The sequence below is a fragment of the Elephantulus edwardii genome, unplaced genomic scaffold, assembly GCF_000299155.1.
Source record: "Elephantulus edwardii isolate Elephantulus edwardi_28Jun2011 unplaced genomic scaffold, EleEdw1.0 scaffold00193, whole genome shotgun sequence".
Classification (NCBI taxonomy): Eukaryota; Metazoa; Chordata; class Mammalia; order Macroscelidea; family Macroscelididae; genus Elephantulus; species Elephantulus edwardii.
In genome coordinates, this window is record NW_006399943.1 from 2,360,834 (window position 1) to 2,376,750 (window position 15,917).

Here is a 15,917-nt window from a genome sequence, read left to right on the forward strand (position 1 = left end):
TAGGCATTTACTAGAATTTCAGAATTGGGAAGGGATATACCTATTAAAATTGTGGTAAAGAAATTAGAAGAAAATTTCAGGTATCAAAAAATGAGCAAATGCATATTCAAGAAGCTCATCGAAACAGACTGCAAAAAAAGTCAAGTCTCCAAATGAAGCTGTCAATCAAATATGGAGAAATTAGGTAATTTTCAGAAAAGCAGGAACATAAGGAACTTGTGGAAACCGGACCAACTCTACTTGTAAAGAAAGTCCTCCACATAGAGACAAGCAGAGAAAAGGGGATGAAATGAAAAGGGAACATGGCAAAAAGAATGATAAAAACTGGTCTATCACAATGTGATTCTGGTCTGAGAAGATACCTTGTATTATTTCAGTGATCTTTAATTTGTTAAGATGTACTTTCATCTGTGTACATGCTTATCTACGGTCAGTTATGGAGAATGTGCCATGTGTATTTGAGAAGTAAATTTTTGGTTAGGTGAAGTTTTCCCTGAATAGGTCAAGCTGGCAGATTGCATAGTTTTGTTCTTCAGCGTGGGTGGTGGTTTTTTTTTGTTTGTTTGAACTTTAATGAAAGTTTACAGAGACTTTGGATTTGCATTCATTCATTCTTGCACTTTTCTCAGTGCCCACCCCTCCAATTTGCTCTTCTATTTGAAAGTAAAATTCTCTCACTGTTACACAATTCCTTCCTCCAAGTCCACTCCACTATGTGGCCTTCATGCTGGACTCCTGTTATGACAATAATACTTAATCATATATCCCTTTCAACAGTTCCTTCATCTGTTTCAATGCTGTGTACATTATTTATCCCCTCTGTCTCCCCTCCACCCCGATGTCAGTCCCATTTTACAACAGTGGCACTATGCAATATTTGTCCTTTTGTAACTTATTTTACTCAGCATAATGTCCTCCAGGGTCACCCATTTTGTATAATATTTCATAAGTTCCTATTTATCAATGCAGTATAGTAGTCCATTGTGTGAATATACCATAGCTTCTCTATCCATTTGTTGATGGGCACTTGAGTTGTTTCCAACTCTTTGCTATTGTGAACAAAGCAGCAATAAACATGGGTGTGCATATATCTGCTTGCGCAGCAGTTATGGTTTCGTTAGGGTTCTATTTGCAACTTTCTGAGAAAGCGTCATACAGCCTTTCATAATGGTTGTACCATTTTACGCTCCCACCAACAGTGAATAAGGGTTCCAATTTCTCTACAATCTCACCAGCATTTATTTGCTGTTCTGTTCAAGTTTGCTATTCTTACTGGGGTGAGACGATATCTCATATATGTTTTGATTTGCATCTCAGAGCTAGAGATTTTGAACATTTTTTCATGTGTGTGTTTGGTGAAGTGTCTGTTCATATCCTGTGCCCATTTTTCAACTGGGCTATTTACCTTTATCTTATTCTGGTGCTCAAGTATTTTATAAATTCTAGATATAAGTCTCGTATCAGACATGTCATTACCAAATATTTTTCCCCAGTGTGGCTTCCCTTTTTACCCTGTTGGAGAAGTTTTTGGATGTGCATAGAGATTTGATTCTTAGAAGGTCCCATCTATTTTATCCTCTCCTGGTTGTAGATTTTTCAGGATGCTTGGAAGTTTGTTGTGGATTAGGACTTCTAGAGGTTCTTCCAAGCTTTTCTTTAATGACATTTATAGTCCTTGGTTATAGTCCTAGGTCCATGATCCACTTTGAGTTGGTTTTTGTGCATGGAGTGAGGTGTGGATCTTGAGTTTTCTGCAGATAGTTTTCCAATTTTGCCAGTACCATTTGTTAAAAAGGCTGTAGTTTCCCATCTTAACTGATTTCATCACCTTGTAAAAAATCAGTTGACCATAGGCAGATGGGCTGATTTCTGGATTCTCAATTCTATTCCATTGATCTATGTGTCTGTCATTGTTCCTACTAGTACCACAGTCTTGACCACCACAGCAGTGTAGTAGGATTTGAAATCAGGGAGTGAGATGACTCCTACCTTATTTCTCTTTTTAAGGAGTGCTTTGTTTCTTCGGGGCCTCTGTCCATTCCAAATGAAATTGGAGATTGCCTTTTCCATCTCGTTGAAGAATGGAATTGGTATTTGTATTGGAATTGCATTGAACGTGTAAATTGCTTTTGGTGGTAGTGTCATTTTCACAATATTGAGTCCTCCTATCCATGAGCAAGGGATATTCTTCCACTTCTCCAGGTCTGTTTCTTGTAGTAATGTTTTGTTACTTTCTTTGAACAGATCCTTTGTGCTTCTGATTAGATTTACTCCCAAGTATTTAATCTTGTGATTAGCTATTGTGAAGGGTATTTTTTTTTTTTAGTTCCAGTTCTGTATTCTCTTTGTCACTGTAGAGAAATCCAACTGATTTATGTTGATATTGTTTCCTACCACTTCGCTGAACTGGTCAGTAACTATGTTCTGTAGTTTTCTTGCTGAGTCTTTAGGGTTTTCTAAGTATACTATCATATCATCTGCATAGAGAGATAATTTTACCTCCTCTTTGCCAATTTGGCTATCTCTTATTTCCTTCTCTTGCCTTCATGACATCACTAAGACTTCCAGAATAATATTGAATAGGAAAGTTGATAGTGGGCATCCTTGCCTAGTTCCTGTTCTCAAGGGGAATGCCTTTAATCTCTCTCCATTGAGAACAAGGTTGGCTCTCAGGTTTGCATATATACTTTTTACTATGTTGAAGAAATTCCCCTCTAATACTATTTTGTTGAGGGTTTTAATCAAGAAAGGATTTTTCCAAAGGCCTTTCTGCATCAGTTGATAGGATCATGTGGTTCTTGTTCTTTGCTTTGGTAATGTGACTAATTACATTCACTGTTTTTATGTTGAACCATCCTTGCATACCTTTTATGAATCCCACTTGGTCATGTTGAATTTTTATGCATCGTTGGATTTTACTGGCTAAGATTTTATACAGGATTTTTTCATCAATGTTCATGAGAGATATTGGCCTATACTTTTCTATTTTGGTGTTGTCTTTGCTTGGCTGTGGTATCAAGAATGTTTGCTTCACAGAATAAGTCTGGGAGAATTGCATCTTTTCCTGTTTTCTAAAATAGTTTATGTAGAATTGGTGACAGATATTCTCTGAGTGTTTGATAAAATTCACTTGTAAAACCATCTGGTCCAGGGCTTTTCTTGGCTGGAAGTTGTTTTATTATCTTTTCAATTTCTTCGTTTGTAATGGGTCTGTTCAGGTGTTCAATTTCAGTTGGTGTCAGTTTAGACAGGTTGTGAATTTCTAAGTATTTGCCCATTTCCTTAGGTTTTCTTTTTTGAGTATAATTTTTCATAATCTTTAATGTTAGCCTTTTTATTTCAGTTGGTTCTGTTGTGGCATTGCCCATGTCATCTCTTATTTGAATTATTTGTGTCTTTTCCTTTTTTAGTTTTGCTAGTGGTTTGTTGACTTTATTGACCTTTTCAAAGAACCAACTCCTAGTTTTGTGATGGTTTCAATTGTTTTTTCTGTTTTCTATTTCATTTATTTATACTCTAATTTTTACAATTTCAGGTTTTTTAGAGTTGGGTTAGAGAGTCAATGGACATTTTTTTTCCTGCCTTTTGAGATGTTTGTTTCTTTTTAAATGACTTGCCCTTGGGTGTGGTTAAGCCCACTGATTAAAAGAAAAATAGCAAAATGAATTTTAAAAAGCCCATAAATATGATACCTATAAGAGAAACATTTTAAAGATGAGAAATACAGACTAAAAAAATAAAAGGATTGGGGGGCAGGGGGGGAATATACCTAGCAAATGACATCCATAATAAAGCTGGAGTGGCAATACTAATATGATAAAATAGACTTCAGGATGAAAATTACCATAAGAGATAAGGAAGGACAGTATAAAAAAGGTATAAAGGTACAATATATTGAGGACATAACCTTAGTTTGCCTCTGTGCACCTAATGACACACCTGCAAAATAAATAAATAAAGCAATGGCTAACAGAGCTGAAGAAGGAAACTGGCACTACCACAATACTAGTAGAAGACTTCAACATACCACTCTTACCAAAGGACAAGTAACCTCAAATGAAACTCCACAAAGATACAGGAAGAGCTAAATTATACAGCTAGCCAACTTGACCTCATATATGTATTCAGGGTATTCACCCAACCAAAAATTTACTTTTCAAGTGCACATGGTATATTTTCCAGACCTGACCACATAGTAGTACACAAAGCAAAACTTAAACTACAAAACATTAAAAAAATACAAAGTATTATCTCAGACAAAAATACCATCAATTTAAAAATTAGTATCAAGAAGATCTCCAGCAGAATCTTGCTTGTATGTGATATTAATGATACTGTTCAATAATTTCCACACTCTGTTGGATCACCTTTCATTGGAATGGGAAAAAATAGAGGTCTCTTCCAGTCAGTTGGCCAAGTGGTTGTCCTCCAGATTTCTCGGCACAACTTGGTGAGTACATTTAGGCAGCATCTGTTGAACTATGTCAACTGGTATACCATCAATTCCTGGGGCCTTACTTTTTGCCAATTCTTTCAAAGCACCTTTAACTTCTTCATCACCATAGGCTCTTGCTTATATGTTGTTTCATGAAATTCTGTCTCTGACAATTCCTTTTGGTACAATGACTCTGTATACTCTTTTCATCTTCTTTTAATACTTCCTGGATCATTTAATATTCTGCCCAAAGCATCCTTAAGTATTGCAACTCAAAGTTTGAATTTGTTCTTCAGTTCTTTGAGCTTAAATGCTGAGCAAGTTTGGCCCCTTTTGTTTATCTGACTCCAGCTCCTTGCACATTTCATTGTAATACTTTCCCTTTGTCTTCCTGCACTGACTTTTGAAATCTTCTGTTCAGCTCTTTAATATCTTCATTTCTTTCTTCTGCTTTGACTTCTCAGCACTCTAGTGCAATATTCAGTCTCTTCTAACACCCATTTTGGTGTTTTCTTCCTCCTCTGTATTTGTAATGACTTTTTACACTCTTCTTGGATGATATTCTTGATATCCTCCCACAACTCATCTGGTCTTCACTCATTGGTGTTCAAGGCCTCAGACCTGTTCCTGACATGGTTTTGAAATTCAGGTGGGATAGACTCAAGGTCATATTTTGGTTCCTATGGATTTAATTTTCCTTAGCTTCAGCTTGAACTTGCATATGAGTAGTTGGTGTTCTGTTCCACAATCAGCACTTGGCCTAGTTTTCACAGCTCATATTGAGCTCCTCCAGCGGTTCTTTATACAGATGTAATCAATCTGATTCCTATGCATATCTTCAGATAAAATTCATGTGTATAACTTGCATTTGTTTCTTATAAAATGTATTTGAAATTAATAAATCATTGATTGTACAAATTTCAATCATTCTATCTCCAGCTTCATTTCTGTCACCAAGTCCATATTTTCTGACTACTGATTCTTCTCTGTTCCCAACTCTTGCATTCCAGTCACCCATTATTATTAATGCATGTTGATTGATCTCTGAATGCAAAAATTGGTAGAAATCTTTTATTTCCCCTTCTTTGGCTTTGGTTGTTGGTGCATATATCTGAATGATAGTGGTATTCACTGGACTTCCTTATATGTGTATAAATATTATCCTGTAACTCACAATACTGTATTTCAAGACACATCTAGAAATGACTTTTTTAACTATGAAACAACCTCCTTTTCCCTCACCTTTTCATCTCCAGCATAATAGATCATATGATCTATCATTAATAATATCATTAATTTTACATGCAAGCAAGATTCTGAAGATTATCCAAAAATGACTGGAAAAGCACATCAACAGAGAACTGCCTGAAGTGCAGGCTGAATTAAGGGGTCATGGTACTAGCAATATTGTAGCTAAATGAATATTGTAGTTAAATGAATCTTGGCTAAAAGGAGGGAGTACCAGAGATATCTGTGTTTCATTGATTATGCAAAGGCATTTGTGCGGATAACAACAAACTGTGACTAACTCTTGAGAAGAATGAGAATCCCAGAACTCTTGACCATGCTAATGTGAAACCTATACTTGGACCAGAAGGCAGTCATCAGAACAGAGCAAGGAAACACTGCATGGGGCAAAACTGAGAAAGGTGTACACCAGGGATATGTCCTATCTCCATACCTTTTCAATCTGTATGCAGAACAAATTATCCAAGAGGCTAGGCTCTATGAGAAGCGTGACATCAGGATTGGAGGAAGACTCAACAATCTGCGTTATGCAGATGACACAACCCTGCTGAAACTGAGGACTAGAAGCACTTGATGCAGAAGGTCATGGACTGTAGCCTTCAATATGGACTGAGGCTCAATATCAAGAAAACAAAGATTCTCACCACTAGGCCCATTGAAAGCATCATGATAGATGGTGAAGAGATTGAGATTATTAATAGCTTTAGTTTGCTTGGCTCCACTGTCAACACTCTTGGCACCAGTAGCCAGGAAATTAGAAGACATTATGATGGGAAAGTCTCCTGTCAGAAACCTCTCCAAAGTACTGAAGAGCAATGATGTCACTCTGGAGACTAAGGTATGTTTGATACATGCCATGGTCTTTGCAATCACCTGCTATGCATCAGAGAGCTGGACAATGACTAGGGATGAAAGAAGAACTGATGCCTTTGAGCTATGGTGTTGAAGAGTACTGAATATTCCATGAACTGCTAAGAAAATAAACAGGTTCATCCTGGAGAAGGTTAAACCAGGCTGCTCCTTGGAGGCAAGGATTCTGAAGCTTTGTCTGACATACTTTGGACATGCTGCTAGGAGGGACCACTCCTTGGAGAGGAACATCATGCTTGGGAGAGTGGAGAGACAGTGAAGGAGAGGAAGACCCTCTATGAGGTGGATTGATTCAGTGACTGGGGTAATGGGGATAGGTGTGTTAGAGACAATACAATTGGCACAGGATAGAGCAGGGTTTAGGGCTGTTGTACATAGGGTCACTATGAGTCGCAGGCAATTCGACAGCACATAACCACCAACAAGAAGATAACGGAAAAAAGAACATGTGAAAGCGAAGTAACATTTTGCTTGAACACTACTGAGTTATACAAGAAATAAAAAAGTTCCTAAAAAGGAATGAAAATAATGTCAAAACAGAGATAGGGCTAAGGCAGTCTTCAGGGGTCAGTTTATAGCAATTAAATATGTGTGGGGGGGGCAGAATGAAGATAAACTACTCAACACCTCCAGCTAATAGAAAAAGAACAGGCAGCTAACCCCACAGCCTCTAGAAGAAAGGAAATTATAAGGATAAGGGCTGAAATCAAGGGACAGAAAAATGACTGAAACCATCAACACAACCAGGAGTTGTTTCTTTGAAATAGATTAAAATAGACAAACCATTGACAAACTTAACAAAAGACAAAATAAGAAATAGCATCACAACAGAAGGAGCCAAAACTAAATTGATAATATCTGAATATTATGAAAAGCTATATTTTTATAAATTTGAAAACCTAGAGAAAATAGACAAATTCCTGGAAGCCCACACCCAAATTTACAAAGACAAAAGTGGAATGTTGGAACACACTCATCCAAAGAAGAAATGGACCAGTTCATAAAAAGCCTTTACTGCCCCGCCAAAACAAAACAAAAAACAAAACACCTCCTGGCTCAGATGTCTTCACCAGTGAATTCTACCAAACATTCAGAGACAAACTATCACTAATACTACTAAAATGATTTTAACAAAATGGGGGGGGGGGATACTTTCAGAATCATTCTATGAAGCAAACATAACGCTAATACCAAAACCAAGAAAGAGAAAAATATAGATCAATCTCATGAACATAGATGCAAAAATACTGAATATCCAATAGAACCCCACAGTGTGTGTGTATATATGTATGCGTATGTATATGTGTATATGTAGATACAAAACAATTCCTCACGACCAAGGGGATTCATGAAAAGAATTTGTCACATCAGCAAGGCAAGGAACAAGAACCACATGATCCTATCAACTGACGCAGAAAACGCCTTCAACAAGGTCCAATACCATTTCATGATTAAAACACTCAGCAAAATGGGAATAGAGGGGAATATCCTCCACACAATGAAAGGTTGACGCTCAAAACCAAGAGCCAACATCATTCTCAACACAGAGAGGCTAAAGGCAAACAAAGATGCCCAGTATCACCATTCTTATTCAATACTGTATTAGAATTTCTAGCTAGGTAAAAAAGGCAAGAGAAATAAGAAGCATCCAAATTGGTACGGTGGAGGGAGGGTCAGTGAAAGACTGGAAGACCTCCAATAAGATAGATGGAAACAAGGACTTCATTAATATGTTCAAATGTATCAGATGATAAGGATAAAAATCAATGAATGGGACTATCTTAAAACAATCCCTCTGTGCATCAAAAACTTTCTCCAACAGGGTGAAAAGAAAGCCCACAGGCGGAGGGAAAATCATCTGGTAAAGACTTTTCACACAAGGGTGTCATAACTCAAGTTTACATACTACTATACAGCTGCCTCTATCTGTGTTTCATTGACTATGTAAAGGTAAGGATCACAACAAATTGTGGCTGACCTTAAGGAGAATAAGAATCCCAGAACACTTAATTGTCCTCATGTGAAAACTACACTCAGACCAGGAAGCAGTCCTCAGAAGAGAGCCAAGAAACACTTCATGGCTCAAAAATGTTCAAAGGAGATGGGGGAAGGGAGAAGGTAGGGCAGAAAAAGGGGAAAACGGAAAATCTCCAGGATAGCAGAGTTAGTGGGTGGAGGGAAGGTGAAGGAATGGGAAAAATAAAATGGAGATTTGAAAACTGGGGCGATCAACATACGTTGTTAGGTGCCATCAAGTTGAGTATAACTCATAGTAATCCTATAAACACAAAGTACATGGACAAAACATGAAGTATGTGAATGATCACAGAGAAATCAATACAAAATTTAAAGATAAAAGAAATGAGGATTTCAGGTACTCGGGGGTATTCATTCAAAAAGGAAGATTAACAGCTTCCTAACAATTTTGAAAGCAGCAGGTGATTCTCTTAATTATCAAGATAGTCTATCAAAATTGTAATTTATTATAGTCTATTAGAGTCTGACATCTGTTTTCTAACAATTATAAAATTCAGCATTTACATTGCCTATGAATTAATTTTTGTAATTAGCGCCAAAATTTTCTCACATAAAAGATAGTTTTAAAAGAAGTGTCAAAGTATAGTTAAAATGCTATGAATACATATTAGATCTTTATTAATTGAAATGCTATCTAATATTAACCTGAATTGTTATCTACTTACCTTTTCTAGAAGTTTTTCTTTAAATGGCTGTGAAAATTCGAGTTCACTCTCTGATTCTGAATTTGAGAGATCTTTATAATTTTTTTTTGTTTCTGCTGCTTTTCGTGGGAGTCGGGTTCGTCCATCTGGAACTATCTCATTTACCTTTCTGGTGGTGGTTTTGCTGGGTATCTTTGGGGCAAAAAAAAATCCTGAATATTATGAAGCTAACAGAGGAGCTACAACACATACCAGGGGTAAGGGTGACACTCTGTAAAGCTCAAAACCATGACATTCATCAGGGATGGCCTAATCTACTGTAAAGAAACTGCCAAATTTAGCTAGAAATGCACAATCTGGAGTAGATAAAACTGATGAATAATACCTTCTAAAGATTAAATCCCTGTGTATAACAAGAACATGCTTCCAACAGAGTGAAAAGAAAACCTACTGACTGGGAAAAACACATTTGGCAATACCATTTCAGACAAGGGTCTCATATCAAAAGTTTACAGAGTCCTACAGGGCCTCCACAAGAAAAAGACTGATAACACAATTACAAAATGGGCAAAAGACATGGAAAGAAGAAGATTATTTGGAGGGCCAAAACAGACATGAAGAAATGCTCAAAATCCCTGGCAATGAGATGCAAATCAAAACCACAATGAGATAACCATCTTGCTCCAGAGCAGTGGCAAAATTTAACAAGACAGCAATTAAGAAATCTTTGCACGGATGTGGTGAGATAGGAATTCTTACACACTCTTGGTGGAATTGTAAAATGGTACAACCACTCTGCAAGACAGTCTGGAATTTCCTCAGAACATAGATATTCAATATGACCCAGCTATTCCACTGCAAAGAATATACCCCGAGAAAACAAGAATTGAGGCACAAATGGAGACTTGTGTACACCAGTGTTCACAGCTGCATTATTCACCACTGAAAGAACATGGAAATAGTCCAATGCCCAATCACAATCAAATGGATTGTGAAATTATGATACATTCACATGATGGCATACTATGCAGCACACAGGACCAATGATTTTGTAAATCACTACCTGATTTGGGAGGGACTGAAGAGCATTATGCCCAGTAAACTAACTCAATCCCATAAGGACAAATACTGAATCAGGCCATTATTGTAGAAATTGATAACTAGTAAAACAAGTATGCGGATCTAGTGGGAGGACAGCAAGAACAGAGGAGTGAGGATGGGCAGGGTGGTGGTGGTAATCATAGAGTCCCACAGTTTGATGGGTGGAGGGAGGGGAGGGTCAAGGAAATGGGAAAGATACGGTGTGAAAACAATATACATGAACTTAACAAGTAAACCAGTATAAGATAAAACTTCATATATATAAGAGTGGACTTTGACAAGATACACAGAATTATAGTCTTTACTAATATTCACCCCTCAAAAGACTTGGTTTTATCTCCATCTCAAGTTATCTTCTCTACCACGTTTTGATTCCTGTTAGTAAATCCCTAGGAGATCTAATATTTATTCTCTAAGTTACATTGTTTAAAAAGAAATAGATAAAAAAAACACCTATAACCTCAGAATAAAATAGATTAAAAATAAGACCACGCTGATTAAAAAAGAAACAGTGGGGAAAATTTTGGAAAACAACTGATACTCTGGAAAAGTCCAAGATGACAGACACATTTATTTCTACATGAGAAGGAAAAGAGTTTCAAAAGAGATTTTAAAAAACAGATTCCCACCACATCAAGATAACTGCAAAATGGGCACAGGATATGAACAGACATTTCACTAAAGAAGACATTCAGGTGGCCAACAAACACAAGTGTTCAAAATCCCTTAGTCTAAGAGATGCAAATCAAAACAATTATGAGATATCTCACTCTGGTAAGAATAGCAAAATTCAACAGAGCAGCAAACAAATCCTGGGGAGGTTGTGAAGAAACTGGAACCCTTATTCCCCTATTGGTGGGAGTGTAAAATGGTGCAAGCACTATGGAAGGCAGTATGACGCTTTCTCAAAAAGTTGAAAATAGAAATACCATTTGACCCAGCAATTCCTCTCCTGAGAATACACCCTAAAGAAACCAGAAGTACCACTCAAGCAGATATATGCACACCCATATCTATTGCTGCTTTGTACACCATAGCAAAGAGTTGGAAACAACCAATGTCCATGAACAAATGGATAGGGATGCTGTGGTATATTCACACAATAGAATATTATGTAGCATTGAAAAACAAAGAACTCCGGGATCTCTGGGGGACTAGTGGCAAGACTCTGCACTGCAATCTCAGAGGTATGTGATTCAAATCCATCAGATGCTCTGCTGGAGAAGGAGGGGGCAATCTCTTCCTGTACCAGTCAGATCTGATTTGATGGTACACATAAAAAATAATAAAATTTTTAAAAAAAAACCCCAAAGAAAGAACTCATGAAATATTATACAAAGTGAGTGACCCTGGAGGACATTATGCTGAGTGAGTTATCTCAGTCACAAAAAGACAATACTGCACAATGCCACTGTTATAAAACAGGACTGACATGGAGTTTGGGGGGAAATTAAGACGCGATACATAATGTGCACAGCATTGAAACAGACAAGGGAGAGAACTGTATAAAAGGAATATATGATTAGGTAGTATTGGAATGACAAGAGTTCACTATAAAAGCAGCATAGTAAAATGGACTGGGGGAGGAGGGCTGTATAACAAAGAATTTTCTTTTACAAAGGAAAAAAAAACGGGGGGAGAAGGGGGGAGGTGGAAAATGTACAATGAATGAATGGAAATCCAAGTCCTCTATAAACTTTAAAATCTCAATTAAAACCCCCCCAAAATCCCAAATTCCTTGACTTTACCACTTTATATCCTGGTTGTCCTCTTTCCATGGATGACCCTGCAATTCAGAAAAATATGGCTTACATGTTCAGATAACAATTGGCATAAAAATATGTAGAGCATTTTTGAAAACATAATCGAAAAGGCATGAAGAACGTATCGTGAGGCTCATTCATAAATTTCAATGTCAAGATGATTAGAGGCACCGTCAGCATTGATAACTTGTACAGTGTTTTGCCGTCGGTGACCTCCTCCTCCACTCTGTATCATCAGCATTTAAAACAGACACTACGAACACCCAGGGCTCTGCTGCTTTATGGACACTGTTTTAATTGACTTGTGCAGCTTTCTATACTGTCCCTCTGTCCTTCTCATTCCCCAGCAACAAATAATCTCTATCCTGAAATTTGTATTTTTCATTCACTTGGCCTTAAAAAAAATAAAATAGCATTTCACAGGTATGTAGTCTTAATACAACCAATTTATAAAAAAGTACCATGCTGTGTGTAGCATTACAACATTTGCTTTATTTTCCATGTATCATTATGTTTCTAACATTTTTCTTTATATTAAATATAACTTTAGTCATTTGTCCCCTTCCCCCTTTTGTCTTTCAAACACAAGGACTTATTTCTAAATATTCTCTGAAGCCTAAGAAATAAGACTATGCAAGCCAAGAAAGCAAAGCATTTTTAGATATAAGGCCCACAATATGTCAGAGCATTAAGCCAGTGCATATATACTGGATTGTAGTACTTGACTCAGTTAAAAAAAAACCAAAAAAAATTTACTTACAGGTTGTTTTTTTAAATATGTACTTAACTGCTTAAGTATTACAACACTAATGGCAGCCTAAGAGTGCTTATTTTTTGTTTTGTTACACATGTTTCTACTTGTTAATCTTCCACTAGCCATTAAGCTATTTGAAAGCATGCTAATTTTATATTTCTCTCTGGTTTAAAATGCATCTATGAGACTGTGTGAATCATAATAAATATCCCAGGACACTTAATTTTGCTCACATGAAACCTCTAATTGGACCCAAGAAGCAGATGATATAATAGAATGAGTTAATGCTGCATGGTTTAAAATCAGGAAAGGTGTGTGGGGCAGGGTTGCACCCTTTCTCCTATTCAATCTATGTGCTCAACAAAAGAATCCAAGAAGATTCTATGAAGAAGAATGTGGCTATCAGAACTGGAGGCAGACTCATCATCAATCTGTACATTCTGCAAATGATAAGTTTGCAGAAATTGAAGATGACTTAAAAGCATGTATGGAAGATCAAAGACTGCAGACTTCAGTATGGATTACATCTCAACATCAAGAAAACAAAAATCCTCACGATTGGACCAACAGCATGTCATTTGCTGACCCATCAGCTGGTTTTCAGAGGCAGTTAGTTGCATGGGAGGAGACTGCCCATCCTTCTCCCATGGAGCTTCTGGTGAATTCAAACTGTATGCCTCTGAGATTGCAGCATAGCTTACCATTTGATCACTATGACAGAGGAGGAGAGGGAACAAAAGATTGGAGTTGTCAACAATTTCACCCTACTTGGATCAATAATCAACACTCAAGGCAGCAGCTGTTAAAAAATTAAAAGATGGATAGTTTGGATAAAATCGCACAAAAGTTTTGCCAAAAGGTCCTTTCAAGACACTTTCCAGAGTGCTGTATGTACACTTGATATATGTTGCAGGTGACTCAATGGCACATAACAACAAAAACATACTATATGATTTTTATTTTATTTAAGCCTCATGTTTAGAGTCAAAGACCTTGGGGAGGGGCTTTGTATTTGAAAGTCAGTTGTTATATTTTGGAGGAACATTCTTCTAAGTGGTACAGGCAATCTTCTGTCAATATGCTGTATTGAGGTAACATGGGGTTGCTGTGATGCTGAACCGTTTGCCATTGGGGTGTCAAATGCCATAACATTTACTCATCGTGGACAGTGTTTGGTGGAGCTCCCAGTTTAAGACCGGTTTGGAAGCAGGAGTGGCATCCACTTCCTAAACAACATGCCTGTGGAAACTCTATGAACTTTGATAAATGACAATAATTATAGAAAGGCTTCAGGCCTTTTGTTCATAAGGCCACTATGAGTTGTGCTCGACTCGACAGCAATCAATAACAACAACAAAAAGCAAAGATGTCCATTTAAAGACTAAGGTGTGCTTAATGCAGGCTATGGAATTTTCAATTGCTTTGTACGCATGTGAAAGTTGCATAATGAATAAGGAAGACCACAGACTCATCAGTGCCTTTGAACTGTGGTGTTAAGAGTACTTAATCCCCATGGACTGCCGAAAGAACAAACACATCTGTCTTGAAGGAAGTGTGACCAGAATGCTCCTTAGAGGCGAGGATGATGGTAGAACGATGGTGACACAGTGACTACAACAACAGGCTTGAGCATGGAAGAAATCACGAGTGTGGCACAGGATGCAGCAGGGTTTGGATCTGTTGTTGATAAGATCTATAGAAATCGTAGATGACTCAATAACACCTAACCACAATTAACATTAGTGGGATACCCCACTTCTTCCAAGTCCACTCTCATCAATCAACATTTTTTCCCAAATGTGCTCTACGTTCCCAAACCTCATCTCTGTGTGATTTCATCTATCTGTTTTTGTTACATGTAATGGTCTTGCTGTTACTTTAATAGATAATGATCCATATCTAACCCTCTACTATTGTTACTTCTTAAAATAACACTCTTTTTACTACACACACACATACATATGTCACTAATGGTTATCTGTATTCTGATACAAAAGCGGAATCACTTGAAACAAATACATTTAATTCAAATTGTCAAGAATTATCTTGAGTCTTCTTTTTAAAATGGACTATATAAAAATCTTTGTGAACTAAGGAGACACTGACATTGATGTTTTTTCAATGATAATTATCTCTAGTCAAATACCGGTTCACTACCTCTTATACACTGCTTTAAGAGGTTCACTATCACAAAGAAAAAGTAGAAGAAATAGGCTGGACAAACTTTTCCTGGAGGACACTGGTAAAAACAATTTTAATTAATTTTTTTAAATTTTATTTATGTGTGTGTACCATCAAATCAGATCTGACTAGTACAGGAGGAGATTGCCTCTCCTTCTCCAGCAAAGCATCTGGTGGATATGAACCACATACGATTAAAACAAGCTTGGATGCAGAAGTGCCATCCACTTTCATAATAGCTTGCCTCTGGAAACCCTATGAACCTGGAGAAAGGACAAAAGTTATACAGGTGTCCAGGATTTTTGTTCATAGGATCACTATGAGTCACCCGCAACTCGACGGCCCTTAACAACAACAACCGCCTCTGTGATTATTACAATGCAGCTTCTTGCCACTAGGTCACCAGAGTTCCCTCAGTAAAAACAATTTTAAATTGTTTTCAATTACAAAAGAATATTTTATAATCTCACCACCACCAACAGCAGAGAGAACGAGCGAGAGAAAGAGCAGTTGGCCTAGTGGACAGAAAGCCATGCTCGCAAGCCAAAGGTGGGGGACTTGACTCCGCGGCTCTCAGGCCATACTTTGTTTTTGGTGAAACATTCTTCTAGGTCGTGTAACCCTGGTATGTCCATTTGCTGTACAGAGGTAACTCATGGTTGCTGTGAAGCCGGACACTGTGACACTGATGAATCAAATGCGAGAATGGTTACCAATGGTGGACAGTGTTTGGTGAAGCCCCCAATTAAAACAAGCTTGGAAGCAGGAGTGGCATCCACTTCCACAACAGCTTGCCTTTGGAAACCCTATGAACCTGGAGAAAGGACAAAAGTTATACAGGAGGTGTCCAGGACTTTCATTCATAGGGTCACTATGAATTGCCT

The 15,917-nt window shown here is 37.4% G+C and overlaps 1 protein-coding gene across 1 annotated transcript in view; it reads right to left on the reverse strand.

Annotated features, from left to right (window-relative positions):
* SYCP2 (synaptonemal complex protein 2) overlaps positions 1-15,917 on the reverse strand; it is a 96,377-nt gene that overhangs the window by 19,490 nt on the left and 60,970 nt on the right. Inside the window, exons 31-32 of the mRNA XM_006896925.1 lie at positions 12,084-12,121; positions 9,256-9,426 (exon numbers count right to left, since the gene is read on the reverse strand). Coding sequence (XP_006896987.1) covers positions 9,256-9,426; positions 12,084-12,121 — 209 coding nt within the window. The remainder of the gene's footprint in view (positions 1-9,255; positions 9,427-12,083; positions 12,122-15,917) is intronic.